Genomic DNA, 15,185 nt, shown 5'->3' with positions numbered 1-15,185 from the left:
ATATCTCATGTTGCGCTTGCTTCGGGTGGAGCGTTTTCAGGTGGCGTCCCGCGACGACCTGGAAGTACCTGAAAGGGTTACTTTCAGGTTTCGCCGCTCGCGCATGCGCAGATGCTCAAAATGACGTCATGCGCATGCGCAGAAGCAGCGAATCGCGACCCGCGCATGCGCAGACGCGGGTTGTGTTCTGCTCAGGTTGTGAACGAGGCTCCAGAATTTGCAACCAGAGGTGCCACTGTATTTTGGAAATGTACATCCAGTTTGTTTTTTCCTTTAATTTTTTTTGGGACCCCCCCCCCCCAAGAAAGTGGGGCCCTAAGCTATAGCTTGTTTAGATTATACGTAAATCCGGCACTGGATTTACAGTTCTATGATTCAGCAAAGATGGAGGACGCTTGTGAAGGAGGCATCTCGCCTGAAGGAAACTGACATTCCCCCCCTCCCCTTGAGCAGTTGCCCATTTTTACTTTGCTTTAAAATCCTAAAGTGAATCGTCCGCTTGCCAGGGAAATGCACAAACAGCAAGAACAACAACACCCCCCCAGTGAACGTCCAGGCAGGCGGGCTGCTTGCTCTCGCCATTACCTGGGAATCAATATCGAGGCATCCTGAGCGCGGTAACCACAAATGCCCCATTTTCTCCTGGAATCAATCCCTTCTAATGCAGAGAGAGAGCACAGGGAAAGCAAACTCAAGGAGATCAATGGTAACTTGCTCTCAACATCTCTGGATCCCTAAGCATGTCGGCAAACAAAAGGGAGGTCGCCACGGCGACGGGACTCAGCCCAGCGGCCGAATGCATGTTTGGAAAGGGAGTCACCAAAGGTTTGTTCCGCAATGGCGTTGGGAAAGACTTCTGCCTGAAGCCTCGGGAAGCAGCTGCAGTGTGGGCAACACTAAACAGCCTCAGTCCAGTATATGTGAAGGAGCATCTCCACCTCCACTGTTCTGCCCGGACACTGAGGTCCAGCTCCGAGGGCCTTCTGGCGGTTCCCTCCCTGCGAGAGGCCAAGTTGCAGGGAAGGCAGAGGGCCTTCTTGGTGGTGGCACCCGCCCTGTGGAATGCCCTCCCATCGGATGTCAAGGCGATGGACAACTACCTGACATTCAGAAGACATCTGAAGGCAGCCCTGTTCAGGGAAGTATTTAATATGTGACATTTTAGTGTATTTTTTATCTCTGTTGGAAGCCGCCCAGAGTGGCTGGGGAAACCCAGCCAGATGGGCGGGGTACAAATAATAAATTATTATTATTATTATTATTATTATTATTATTATTATTATTATTATTATAAATTATTTATTAATACCCCGCCCATCTGGCTGGGTTTCCCCAGCCACTCTGGGCAGCCTCCAACAAATATTAAAATACTATAATACATCAAACATTAAAAGCTTCTCTAAACAGGGCTGCCTTCAGATGTTGTCTAAAATTCTGGTAGTTGTTGTTCTCTTTGACATCTGATGGGAGGGTGTTCCACAGGGAGGGTGCCACCACCAAGAAGGCCCTCTGCCTGGTTCCCTGTAACTTGGCTTCTCGCAGGGAGGGAACCGCCAGAAGAATGGGAGGTTTGAGACTGGGCGATAATTGGCCATCGTGGCCGCATCTAAAGATGGTTTTTTAAGAAGCGGTTTAATAACCGCCTCTTTCAGCGGGTCTGGGAAGGCTCCCTCACGGAGGGAAGCATTCACCACCCCACGAAGCCCATCGCCCAGTCCTTCCCGGCTAGCTTTTATAAGCCAGGATGGGCAAGGATCCAGGAGACAGGTGGTTGGCTTCACTCGTCCAAGCAGCCTGTCCACATCCTCGGAGGTAACAGATTGAAATTGATCCCACACAACTTGACCAGACAGGACTCTAGCACTCTCCCGCCCCGGCCCTGCTCCCACGGTGGAGTCTACTTCTTCCCGAATCTGAGCGATTTTATCTGCAAAAAAATTTGCAAAATCATTGCAGGAGAACATGTGGCCCGTACTGGGCCCCGATGTTACAGGTGGTTCCGCTAAATTGCGAACCACCTGAAAGAGTCTCCTGCTGCTGTTTTCTGCAGATGCAATAGAGGCGGCGAAGAAAGTCTTCTTCGCCGTCGCTATCGCCACTTGGTAGGCTCGACGTTGAGCTCTAACCCGTGTCCGGTCAGATTCAGAATGAGTTATCCGCCACCGGCGCTCTAGCCGTCTCAACGATTGTTTCATTGCCCTCAGATCCGTGGAAAACCACGGGGCTCTCCGGGCTTCATGCAATCGGAGAGGGCGCTTCGGAGCCAAACAGTCAATAGCCCTGGTTAACTCCACATTCCAACGGGCCACCAGGGAATCGGCTGAAAGGCCATCAACATGGGATAAAGCATCCCCAACCACTCTCTGGAAACCATTTGGATCCATTAAGTGGCGGGGGCGGACCATCCGAATCGGTCCCACCTCCCTGCAGAGGGGATGGGTCGCGGAGAAGTCCAGTTGCACCAGGAAGTGATCTGACCATGGCACTTCTTTCGTTTCGCTTTTACTTAGTGTCAGATCACCAACATCCGTAGAGGTAAACACCAGGTCCAAGGCATGTCCGCGGCTATGGGTTGGGCCAGACTTATTCAGGGACAGCCCCATGGAGGCCATGCTTTCCACGAAGTCCCGAGCGGCCCCTTGTAAGGTCGTGTCGGCATGGATGTTAAAATCCCCTAGGACGACCAAGCTAGGTGTCTCCAGGAGAACATCCGCCACGACCTGAAGCATATTATTATTATTATAATATTATTATTATTATTATTATTATTAGGCTGGGCTAGGGAAAGGCCGCTTCCTAACAGCTCATACCGGTCCAATGCTTGCTGTCAAGGTACCCCAAAAGAGAAGAAGAGCCTGATGGATCATTCAGTCCAGCACCCTGATCTCACAGTGGTCAGATGCCCCTAAGAACCTAGGGATCTAGATAGACTGCTCTTGGGCCTGGAGGTTCCATTAGGACCGCCTGACTCCTGGATCATGTCAAGGGCCCATCTTGTTCTCCCAGGGAACCAGGTGCCCCAATGAGAAACCTCCAAGCGGGACCCGCAAGATCACTATCCCTTCTTGTGGTTTCCAGCAACTGGTACCCAAAAGCAGAGCCGCCTTTGGTGGTGATGGCAGAGCAGCGCCATCATGGCCAGTTGCCATCAATAGATGGTGGGCACCACTGTTTCCTGCTGGAGGGAGTTCCGTCATTTAACTACGCAATGCTGGGATGCAGAATGAATGGGGCCGTGCACCCGATCTGGATGAAGCCCGAATCCTCAACCGAAATCAGGGAGATTTGGGTGGCTCCTGGCTTCGGCCGAATCAGGTTGAGACAGCGCCTGCCCAGAGCGATCCGGGGCTCTCAAAAGGTGGGAGAGGGAGTCGCAGGTCGCCTCTGCAAAGAGCAACATGGGGCGCTTTGCAAAAGGGCTTTGAAACAGCCCTGCACTGAGCCTTTACACAAGACAAATGAAATACCGTGAAAATCCCTGAAACGAGAAGTAATCGACTAGAAATATTATCTTATAGAATTAAACTAAATAACAAAAATCAAAAAGTTTAAGGAAAACCTAGAATTGAAGCAAGCCTTAACGGGATGCTGGCTACAAACCTCGTTTCACTGAACTATTCAGTTTCCTCAGAAGGAAATAGAGAAATCATAAACCTTAAATGATTTTAAACAAGAACATGGCTGAAACGCTCCCCTGAGTTTACAAAAAAGGTTTGAAAACCTAAATGGCAATTTTTGAACAGGGCCGAAATGCTCCTTTGGTCTAGATGTTACTGCTGATGTTAAAGACTGTTCTTGAGTTTGTTAAAAATGTAAAACAGCTTATCTTGCATTCCTTTCTTTGAATTTGTGCTGTGTAGGTTTTTAAAAACCTTTTTGTAAAGGCAATACTAGAGTTTTCACAGCCGAGTCCTCAACTCCTCATTACTACTGCTTGGCTTTCTTTAAATAAGGCTGTCAAAAATCTCGTTTCAGGGATTTTCAAGGTATTTCATTTGTTTTGCCTTTCTCGGTTCCGTGACTGTCCTTTTTCCTACTGCACTGAGCCTTGGCTGTGCACGCCCTTCTTCCCCAAGCAGGGGAACACACCTGCAAAGCCAAAGTGAGCAGGATTGAACCCTCTGTTCGCCACGGTTCGATCCTGCTAGTTGCAGGGGTCTGCTCCAGTGCATTCCCCACAGGTTCGTGAAATAGCAGAACTTTTTTCCTCTCTTTTTTTTTTTTTTTGAGAACTTGGCTTGTACCTTATCATATCACAGAATTATAGGATTCTAGACCTGGGAGGGGGGTCCTCCATTTAGCCCAATGCCCTGAAAAGCAAGAATCGCAACTAACGATGAGAGGTGGCCACCCAACCCCTGCTTAGAAACCTCCAGTGGAGTCCACCGCCTTCCGAGGAGACCGTCCCGCTGTCCATGGGCTCCTAATGCATCAGCTGCACCTGTGGGATTCCTACGCATCACAAGGATCTTCAGTTCTGACCAGTTCTGTTCCAAATGAATCCGGACTTCAAAGTCTAAAATCCCTGGTAGAGGACAAGGATCCTGAGATCACGTTAAGGGTGGCCAAATTCTGTGCGATTGCCATAAAACTTGGGGAACAAGCTGTGCTATCATAATGATTAAGGCCTTAAATGATAAATTCAGGTTGTATTTTCGTGACTACCGGAAGTATTAATTTATATGTTTAATAGCGTATGTGAGCTAGTACTGGTCTGTGACCGAAATAATAAATTCGAAAGGAAACCCTCCGTGCCACACACACACACACACACACGGCCCTTACCTGATGAAGACTATGACCCCGACCCTTGCAATGTCTTTGTGCAGGATTTTCCAGGACTCTCGGATCAGGGCCTTCTGAGACTCTGAAAGGGAGAGCGGCTCAGGGTTTTCCCCGCACTCAGTCTCCTTGCTCAAGTCCAGCCCGCCTTCCACAAACGACCCTCTCTTTTCCACGTCAAAAGTTGACTCCGGTGTGACACCTGGTCCAGATAAGGCACACCCCATCTTTCTCCGGGGGGACGGACTCTGGCACCCTGGGTCCTCCTTTCCCTCCACGCCAGCTAAAGCAAACAGAAATTTTTTATTTCAAAGATAGCTGGAGATGGAACAAACAGGCATTAATTGAATCAGCTCTCAGGGGAGAAGGAAGAAGCGCTGGCAGTGGTTTCGCGGCACACATTGTTCCCGTTGAAAATTGTACGCAAGCAGAAAATGGTCCGTCAGGCCTACTTTGTTTCACAGAATTGGAAGGGACCCCGAGGGTCATCTAGTCCAACCCCCTGCAATGCAGGAATCTTTCCCACAACTCTGAGATTAAGAGCTTCATGCTCTGCCTACTGAGCTATCCCACATAAGCTAGTTTCAACTATATTCCTATCCAGACCTCTCCTTGAAGTGCAGAGGGCAGACTCACCCCACCCCACCCCAGAGAACCTCATCACGACCTTGTGAGGTAGGGCGGCTTGACAGACAGCAGCGACCCAGGACATTCAAGGGCTGGAGAGGGATTTGAACCCAGAGCTCAGGTTAAAAACACTCGTGCACACACTCAACCAAATGAAAAGGATAGATGTGGGTGGAGGCTGTGAAAAAGACAAATGCTAGGGATCGTTATGAAAGGAACTGAATATAAAACTGCTGTTATCAGAATAAGGCCGTTATGCAAATGTATAGTGCATCTGGAACACTGTGTAGCATTCTGGTCGCCTTGCCTCAAAATGGATATTGCAGAGTTGGAAAAGGGAACCCAAACGACCCAATTCCCTGTGAGAAAAGGTTGCTGCCTTTGGAACTTAGAATAGGGTTGCCTGACGTCCCCGGTTCCTGGGGACAGTCACCAGATTTGCAAATCTGTCCCCGGACAAATTCCGTCCCCGGAATGTCCCCTGATTGTAAATCTGTCCCCGGGAAACGTGGCAGCGGCAGCCTCAGCAACCCGGAGCCAGCCTGGTAGCACAGTTGGCTCTGGCTGGCTTCAGGAGCTGTTCACTGCCCGCTGCTATGGCACCCACCATTTTTCCTGCACCACGAGAGCAAGCAGCTCCTGAAGCTAGCCAGAGCCAACTGTGCTACCAGGCTAGCCCTTCCTGGACAATGGCCGCCCGCCCGTGACTCCTGAGCCTCCCCTGATCTGTCAAAACAAAGGGGGAAGGGGGCAAGAGATTGGGGAAGGCTTGGGAGTCACGGGTGCGGGGCACGCCGTTGCCCACTCTCTGCACATTTACGTTTCACAGGGTGCGAAAGAAGGGCTTTGCACCTTTATACAATGTGCATGAGTGCTTAGGCCCAGGGTCCTTTGTCTCGCCATCCCTACTACTGACTCCCTGTTGCTACTCAGCTTCAAAAAAGAAAAAAAGAAAAAAAAAGTGTCCCCGGATTCATTGAAAAAAATCTGGTAACCATAACTTAGAATCAGAGTTGAGACCCTAAGGGTCATCTAGACCAACCCGCTGCAATGCAGGAGTCTCAACTCAAGCATCCATGACAGATGGCCGTCCAGCCTCTGCTTCGAAACCTCCGAGGAAGAAGAGGCCACCAACTGCGAGAGGCAGTGGAAGACAGGAGTGCCTGGCGTGCTCCGGTCCAGGGGGTCACGAAGAGGCGGACACCACTAAACAACAACAACAACAACATGTTTTTATACTGTATTTTAATCTGCTTTTATAATTAAGTGTTTTAAAGTGTTTTAAATTTGTTGTTAGCCACCCTGAGCCCGGTTTTCGAACTGGTAAAGGGCGGGGTATAAAATAATAATAATAGTAATAATAGTAATAATAGTAATAATAATAAATAAATAAATAAATAATAATAATAATAATAATAATAATAGTGTGTATATTTTAAATTGGTTTCTCTTCTCATTATAAGCAGGCCCCAGGCTGTACACAGAGCGGCGTGAGAATGCCTAAACTCAGTAAACGCAGGGTGCATGTTGCAATTAAAAGTGTTCCTTGCACTTCGACAAAGAGCTTGAGGTTTTGCAGTGGGGGGGGGGCAGGTGGTGGATGGGAAGCGGTTGGCGCCAGCCGGGGGGGGGACTTCTTGCCCCCCACCCACTGTCTCTGCTGGTACACATGGCCACTTGGGAGCCGCTGCCAGGCTGCGAACGGAAGCCTCTGAGCTGCTGGAGGAGATCCATGGAGAGGCGCCGGCAAACCAGAGTGTTTGGCTGAAGCGGTGCCAGTTCCCACCCGGAGAAGTACGAGGGTGGGTGGGAGAGACTGGGGAATCTCTGAGGACCCAAAAGGAGCATGGAGATGGGGGAATGGGGGAAAGGAAACCCCAAAGCTAGCAAGGAGCATCTCAGGCCCCGAGTTTACGGGGCACAACTTTAGGGCAGACTCTGGCGATGTTACAAGGTGGGCCCTGGAGTTGTTGTTTAGTCGTTTAGTCGTGTCCTCTCTTGGTGACCCCCTGGACCAGAGCACGCCAGGCACTCCTGTCTTCCACTTCCTCCAGCAGTTTGGTCAAACTCATGCTGGTAGCTTCGAGAACACTGTCCCACCATCTCGTCCTCTGTCGTCCCCTTCTCCTTGTGCGCTCCATCTTTACCAACATCAGGGTCTTTTCCAGAGAGTCTTCTCTTCTCCTGAGGTGGCCAAAGTCTTGGAGCCTCAGCTTCAGGAACACTCAGGGCTGATTTCCTTCAAAATGGAGAGGTTGGATCTTCTTGCAGTCCATGGGACTCTCAAGAGTCTCCTCCAGCACCAGAATTCAAAAGCATCCATTCTTTGGCGATCAGCCTTCTTTATGGTCCAGCTTTCACTTCCATACATCACGAATGGGAAAACCAGAGCTTGAACTATACAGACCTTTGTCGGCAAGGGGATGTCTCTGCTAGGCCCTGGAGATGGAGGTTAATTGGGAAGGCAGACCGGCCTTGCTCAGAGCACCTTTGCTGTGATGTGCAGCCAACATCTTAATATTTTTGTTGAAGTTATTTCTAAGGGTGCTCTTGTGCACCTGGCGATTCAAGCCCTTCCTCCCCCTGCCCACCTGGAGGGGGCCAGGGCAACCTGGAGACTTCAGATCAGGCCTGGAGGTCTGGCAGCCCTAAACCACATCCTTTCTCCCCAGGTGTGCCCCTTCTCAGCCCTCGTCTCTCTGCGCCATTCTTGCGTGCTGTTACCTGCCTGGAAGGTGTGGCTGTGTCTCTTCCCAAATTGGACTGTGAGTTGTTGTTGTTGTTTATAATTTTTAAATTTTTATTAAAATAATTCACCATTAATACATACATATTACAAATATACAGACAAACATATATTTCATACAATTCTTAAAATATTCATACATACCCCCACTCAGTCCCACAGATACTTCCTTTTCCCACCACCATCCCTCACCCCACCCTTGTGTTAGACTTCCAATCTACTCAACTGCAATTTCTTTCCACTTCTATTACTTTCTTTCACACACTTTTAAACCAACTTTCTACTTCTTTTTCTATTACACACTGTTATCCATCTTATTTAGTATTTCAGTATTTACAACGGAACTTATTTATTCTAATAGGAGTTCTGGTTTTTCACTATGATTTCGCAAATATCCTTTAAACACCTTTCAGTCCTCGTCTATCTTCTCTTCTGAGATCTTTCCAATTTCTCCCATTGTTTCGGATATATTGTAATACTCCAATAATTTGGCAAGCCACTTTTGTCGGTATTATACCGTCAGTTGTGTGCCTGTGTGTAGCTGTAGAAACTCATGTGTGGCCGGAATTCAGCCAACAGGACAAAGGCAAGAGTCGTGCCACCAACTCCCGTTAGAATGCAGCCATTGAGGGGTTTACACGAACAGGAATGTGTCCCCTGACCTTAATTTCTCGCATTGCACTGTGACAAACCCGGGTTTGCAACTGAGCAAAAACTCAACACACACCAGGAGACAGATGCGCTTCTGAACACCCGACTGACACCCCCCGCATGCTAAATGCTTCAGGCTACACCAAAGAGACTTAATTTGCGAACAAGTTAGGTAGGAGATAGGGACGCGGGTGGCGCTGTGGGTTAAACCACAGAGCCTAGGGCTTGCCGATCAGAAGGTCGGCGGTTCGAATCCCCGCGATGGGGTGAGCTCCCATTGCTCGGTCCCTGCTCCTGCCAACCTAGCAGTTCGAAAGCACGTCAAAGTGCAAGTAGGTAAATAGGTGCCGCTCCGGCGGGAAGATAAACGGCGTTTCCGTGCACTGCTCTGGTTTGCCAGAAGCGGCTTAGTCCTGCTGGCCACATGACCTGGAAGCTGTACGCCGGCTCCCTTGGCCAGTAAAGCGAGATGAGCGCCCCAACCCCAGAGTCGTCCGTGACTGGACTTAATGGTCAGGGGTCCCCTTACCTTTACCTTTAGGTAGGAGATAAAGGAGGAAATGTAGACACGCAACCAGAGATCTCTAATAGAATCACTTTTTTCAAATGGTCTGGGGGTTTTATTTTAACTAACAGATTAATCAACTCAGTTTTTTTGTTGATTAACAACCAGTCGAAGCCAGGAAGGGAGCAGTCTTTTGTTTCTTGTGTGTTGGTGTGTTAATGTAAGGAATAGTGAAAGAGAAATATTCTCAAAGAATGGATACCTTTTGTTGTTGTTGTTGATGATGATGATTAACAACCAGGACCGTTTATTAACCGGAGGGGTGGGGGCTTCGGTCCAGCTCGTTTACATCCTGGACTCGGCGCTGCACTTAAGTAAGAGGCTCCCGGATCGCAGTCCAGGCGCCCTCCCGCGCCCTCTAAGCGCCCCTTACCTGTGCCCGTCCGGGGAAGTCCGCAAGACAGGAGGCCCAGCAACCAGATCAGGTGGCTCTCCAGCTGTGCCATCCTCACTCGGCTCCGGGATCGCACTGGGCGCTTCCCTGCTCCGCTGGCAGACTCCGCAGGGAGGCGGCAGGCGGCGAGGTGGACAGAGAGGGGCGGGAGAGACACGCCTTGCGCCCGCCCCGATTGCGCCCGCCAGGTGCCCAGGCAGCCCCGGAGGGAGGGGACGCGAAGGGGCTTCCCTGAGCCGGACGCAGCGCGCTCGGATGGGCGGCTGAGAGGAGCAGAGCCGGGAAGGGTGCGCGCCCCGACTCTCCTTCCCCGACACTCAGCCTGTGGCGCTCTCCAAAATCTGGCGCCCCTGCGCCACTAATCTCTGTGGGTAAGACGCCCCTGTATCTTAGCTGTCAACCTTTCCCTTTTCTTGCGAGGAATCCTATTCGGAATAAGGGAATTTCCCTTTTAAAAAAAGGGGAAATTTGACAGCTATGCCCTGTGTAGCAGCAACAACAATATTTAATCAAGCAAAGGAACCTATAGCGAGGCTTTTCTGGGTTATTAGAAAGTAACCGATTCATCAGTTAAGAAAGCCAAGGATCAAATTCCTTAATTGGCAAGGTTCTCAAGCTGTGGGTCCCTCCAGATGTTGTTGAACTACAACTCCCATCAGCCCTAGCTAGCAAGGCCAGAGCTCAGGGATGGTGGGAGTTGTAGTCCAACAACATCTGGGGACCCCCAGGTTGACCAGGTCTGTGCAAAGAATGATACTGAGCGGGGCCAAATTTCCTGCATATCACTTAACAAATGTAAGAAGAACTTGCTAGACTAGGCCAATGGCCCCTCTTGTCATAAAATCATAGATCTGTAGAGTTGGAAGGGACCTCCAGAGTCATCTAGTTCACCCCCCCCCCCCCGCTATGCAGGAAGACGCACTTGTCCCATCTGGGGCTCGAACCTGCAATGTTGGTGTTCTCAGCACCACTCCAGGATCCTGCCGCCACAAGCAGGATGCCAGCACAATTAGCAACTCTCCCTTCCTGCGGTTTCCAGTAGCTGGGATTCAGAAGCACGGCTGCCTCGACTGTGGAATCGGAACACAGCCATTCTGGCTAGCAACCATCAATTGTTGTTGTTGTTTAGTCGTTTAGTCGTGTCCGCCTCTTCGTGACCCCCTGGACCAGAGCACACCAGGCACTGCTGTCTTCCACTGCCTCACGCAGTTTGGTCAGACTCATGCTGGTAGCTTCAAGAACACTGTCCAACCATCTCATCCTCTGTCGTCCCCTTCTCCTTCCGCCCTCCATCTTTCCCAACATCAGGGTCTTTTCCAGGGAGTCTTCTCTTCTCCTGAGGTGGCCAAAGTCTTGGAGCCTCAGCTTCAGGATCTGTCCTTCCACTGAGCACTCAGGGCTGATTTCCTTCAGAATGGATCGGTTGGATCTTCTTGCAGTCCATGGGACTCTCAAGAGTCTCCTCCAGCACCAGAGTTCAAAAGCATCAATTCTTCGTCGATCAGCCTTCTTGATGGTCCAGCTCTCACTTCCATACAGCACGACTGGGAAAACCAGAGCTTGAACTATACGGACCTTTGTTGGCAAGGTGATGTCTCTGCGACCATCAATAGCCTCCATGAACTGGTCCCCTCTTCCTTCAAAGTCCTACAAGCTGTTGGATATCACTGTTTCTAGTGGGAGGGAGTTCCATAGTTTAATTCTCTGCCCTAAATCTCCCAAGGTTGAGCATTTTCAGACGTCCACTTCCAAGCCACATCAGCGAGACAAGGGGGCAAGGATGGGGCTGACAGGTGGGGCTTGGGGACTGGGTGAACCCTGGAGCAGCACCCAGGCTGAAGTGCTCCAGGGTAGGTTTTGCTGAACTGCCAGGAGGGCTGATAATAATATAATAATTTTTTTTATATACCCTGCCCTTCACGGTTCAGAAAACCAGGCTCAGGGCGGCTAACAACAAATTTAAAACACTTAATTGATGCAACAAAAAACAGCATAAAATACAGTATCAATAACAATAAATTCAGAATTCAAAAATCAATTTAAGGGGGAAATCCATCCAATAAACATTATATGAGCACCAGGGCTAGCTGGGTAAGTTAGTCCTATTTGGGCCAGCGAGGAGACCAGGGGAGAATTAGCTGTGGGATCCCTGAGTGGGTAATCTTCATAAAAAGGGAAGGAAGGGAAATAAATAAGAACTGGAGGAGAGGTCAGCCTCCGATCCACCCAGCGGCACAGAAAACAAACTCAGACTGAGGTTGCAATCCTGTGCACACTTACTTGGGAGCAAGCCCCACCAAACTACCGTATTTTTCGCTCTATAAGACGCACCAGACCACAAGACGCACCTAGTTTTTGGAGGAGGAAAACAAGAATAAAAATATTTTGAATCTCAGAAGCCAGAACAGCAAGAGGGATCACTGCGCAGTGAAAGCAGCGATCCCTCTTGCTGTTCTGGCTTCTGGGATAGCTGCGCAGCCTGGATTCGCTCCATAAGACGCACACACATTTCCCCTTACTTTTTAGGATGGAAAAAGTGAGTTTTATAGAGCAAAAAATACAGTAAATGAATTTGTTTCTGGGTAGACGCACATAGGATTGTGCTGTGATGCAAGAAAGGTCAAGCTAGAATAAAATTCACAAGCAAAGGAAGATTCACTTTGATCCCCACCCCTGTCAACACTCTGCTGGAGCACAGAGACTTTTGGGGCGTGTGTGTGTTTATCTCCAACTCCTCGAAAGATTCCATCAACCGCGTCTCCAAAAATTTTCACACATCACTTGGGAAGACAGGCGAACTAATGCCAGTGGACTGGAAGAAGCAAAGATCACGAGTGTTGAAGCAATGATTCTTCAACATCAACTTCGTTGGACTGGTCATGTTGTGCGGATGCCTGATGATCGTCTTCCAAAGCAACTACTCTATTCTGAACTTAAGAAGGGAAAGTGTAAAGCTGGTGGTCAACAAAAGAGGTTTAAAGACTCTCTCAAGGCAAATCTAAAAAAATGTAGTATAAACACCAACAATTGGGAAACACTGGCCTGTGAGTGCTCCAGTTGGAGAACAGCCTTGACCAAAGGTGTCCTGGGCTTTGAAGACACTCGAACTCAGGATGCAAGGGAGAAACGTGCTAAGAGGAAGGCACGCTTGGCAAATCCACACCGGGATCAACTCCCACCCAGAAACCAATGTCCCCCCTGTGGAAGGACGTGTGGATCCAGAATTGGCCTCCACAGTCACTTACGGACTCACTGTTCAAACCGTGTTCATGGAAGACAATTCTACTCGGCTATTTGCCCAATAGACCACTATTTATATCGGTGATGGCAGAGAAAGTGATACCATCTTAGAACAGCAAGGGAGGCAGTGTGCTGTAATGGTTAGAGTGTCACAGAGTAGTACCTGGGAACCAGGGTTCAAACCCGCCCCCTTCAGCCATGAAGCTTGGGCCAGTCACTGCCTCTCAGCCTGACCTACCTCTCAGGGTTGTTGTGTGAGCATAAAATGGGCAGAAGAACCATTTATGCCCCCTTAACCTCCTTGGAGAAAAGGGTGCATTAATACAACAAAACTTCAACAAATATTGCAGGTTGGGGGGGGGGCGGATCTGGAAACGATGCCTTATGAGGAACGGCTAAGGGAGCTGGGCATGTTTAGCCTGGAGAAGAGGAGATTAAGGGGTGATATGATAGCCATGTTCAAATATATAAAAGGATGTCACATAGAGGAGGGAGAAAGGTTGTTTTCTGCTGCTCCAGAGAAGCGGACACGGAGCAATGGATCCAAAATACAAGAAAGAAGATTCCACCTAAACATTAGGAAGAACTTCCTGACAGTGAGAGCTGTTTGACAGTGGAATTTGCTGCCCAGGAGTGTGGTGGAGTCTCCTTCTTTGGAGGTCTTTAAGCAGAGGCTTGACAACCATATGTCAGGAGTGCTCTGATGGTGTTTCCTGCTTGGCAGGGGGTTGGACTCGATGGCCCTTGGGGTCTCTTCCAACTCTAGGATTCTATGATTCTATGATCTCATTCCCTAGCAATGCAACAGACCGAAAAGCGCCCACTGTCCACATTTAGTTTGCAAGCTCTCTGGGGCAGACACCTGTTCCCTGCTTTGTGTGTGCGTGGGGGGGGCGCTATGTGGGCTTATTTCCTCGTGCCTATCTATGAAATTAATGCAATGTTAGAACTGCAGCCAGCGGGGCAGGGGGAGAGATCTCATTCCCTGGCAACGAAACAGACCCCAGAATGCCCACTGTCCACAGTTAAGTTTGCAAGTTCTCTGGCGCAGATACTTATTTTCGCCTCGGTTTGGGGTAAGGAGGAGGGCAAAGACTCTGATTTCCTCAGCCTTGATAAAAGACCAAAAAGTGCCCACTTACCCGCGCAAGTTCTTCTCCGCAAGGGCTGGGGGGGGAAAAACCACCCGGTTCAGCAACTCCAGGAGGAAATTCCAGAGTGGAGAAAAGCAAAAAACTGTCTTTGGAAGGAAATTCCCTCCTGCGCTGCTGTGATTCTTGCTCACACTCTTCCCTCTCCTCTCCAGCAGGTGAATCCCATATGCAGTCTGCAGATCAAGCGCCCAAGGGCAGCTTCAGGATCTTAGAGCCTGCCTCGTTCAGACCCGCGCTCCCTCCTTCCTCTCCCGAGACAGCAGAGCAAAGCCATCATCATCATTTAGCTCTCCTGCCGCTGCTCTATTTAAATACAAATGGATCATTCTCCCTTTCATCTCCACCTGAAGCAATGAAAGCAGAGGTTCAATTAAGGCGCAGAAGAGATGGAGGGGGGAATGTTTGCCGGCGCCCATCTGTGCACAACAAGCGCGTTGGAGAGGATTTCTCCCTCCCTCCTGGGGAATAAGGACTGGCAGGCAGGAGGGCTGGGCGCCAGGAATGGGAGAAAGGAAGGAAAAGGAGCGTTGCATTTTGGCACCCGGGTGGGCTGCATTTCCAGCACCCCACGCCCTGTGCTGAGCATTTGCCAGTGCCGGATTTATGTACAGTGGTACCTCGGGTTACAATCGCTTCAGGTTACAGACTCCGCTAACCCAAAAATAGTACCTTGGGTTAAGAGAAGAAGAAGAAGAGTTTGGATTTGATATCCCACTTTATCACTCCCCCTCAGGAGTCTCAAAGCGGCTAACATTCTCCTTTCCCTTCCTCCCCCACAACAAACACTCTGTGAGGTGAGTGGGGCTGAGAGACTTCAGAGAAGTGTAACTGGCCCAAGGTCACCCAGCAGCTGCATGTGGAGGAGCGGAGACGCGAACCCGGTTCCCCAGATTACGAATCCACCGCTCTTAACCACTACACCACACTGAACTTTGCTTCAGGATGAGAACAGAAATTGTGCTCCGGTGGCGCAGCAGCAGGAGGAGGCCCCATTTGCTAAAGTGGTGCTTCAGGTTAAGAACAGTT

General features: G+C 49.7%; 1 protein-coding gene across 2 annotated transcripts in view; it reads right to left on the bottom strand.

Annotated features, from left to right (window-relative positions):
- Window positions 1-14,570, bottom strand: part of LOC309346055 (neuroglobin-like) — a 39,328-nt gene extending 24,758 nt beyond the window's left edge. Inside the window, exons 1-2 of one of the 2 annotated variants that reach the window (XM_081869717.1) lie at window positions 14,148-14,570; window positions 4,786-5,065 (exon numbers count right to left, since the gene is read on the bottom strand). In XM_081869717.1, the coding sequence (XP_081725843.1) occupies window positions 4,786-5,009 (224 nt within the window). In that variant the 5' untranslated portion in view covers window positions 5,010-5,065; window positions 14,148-14,570. Of the gene's footprint in view, window positions 1-4,785; window positions 5,066-10,709; window positions 10,750-14,147 lie in introns of those variants that run through there. The other variant, XM_081869718.1, reaches the window with a different exon arrangement.
- Window positions 14,571-15,185: the final 615 nt, after the last annotated feature.

Source organism: Podarcis erhardii (genome assembly GCF_964252035.2).
Source record: "Podarcis erhardii genome assembly, chromosome: 7".
NCBI lineage: Eukaryota > Metazoa > Chordata > Lepidosauria > Squamata > Lacertidae > Podarcis > Podarcis erhardii.
The sequence above is the reverse complement of the archived record's forward strand: the minus strand, read 5'-3'. Positions and strand labels throughout refer to the sequence as shown.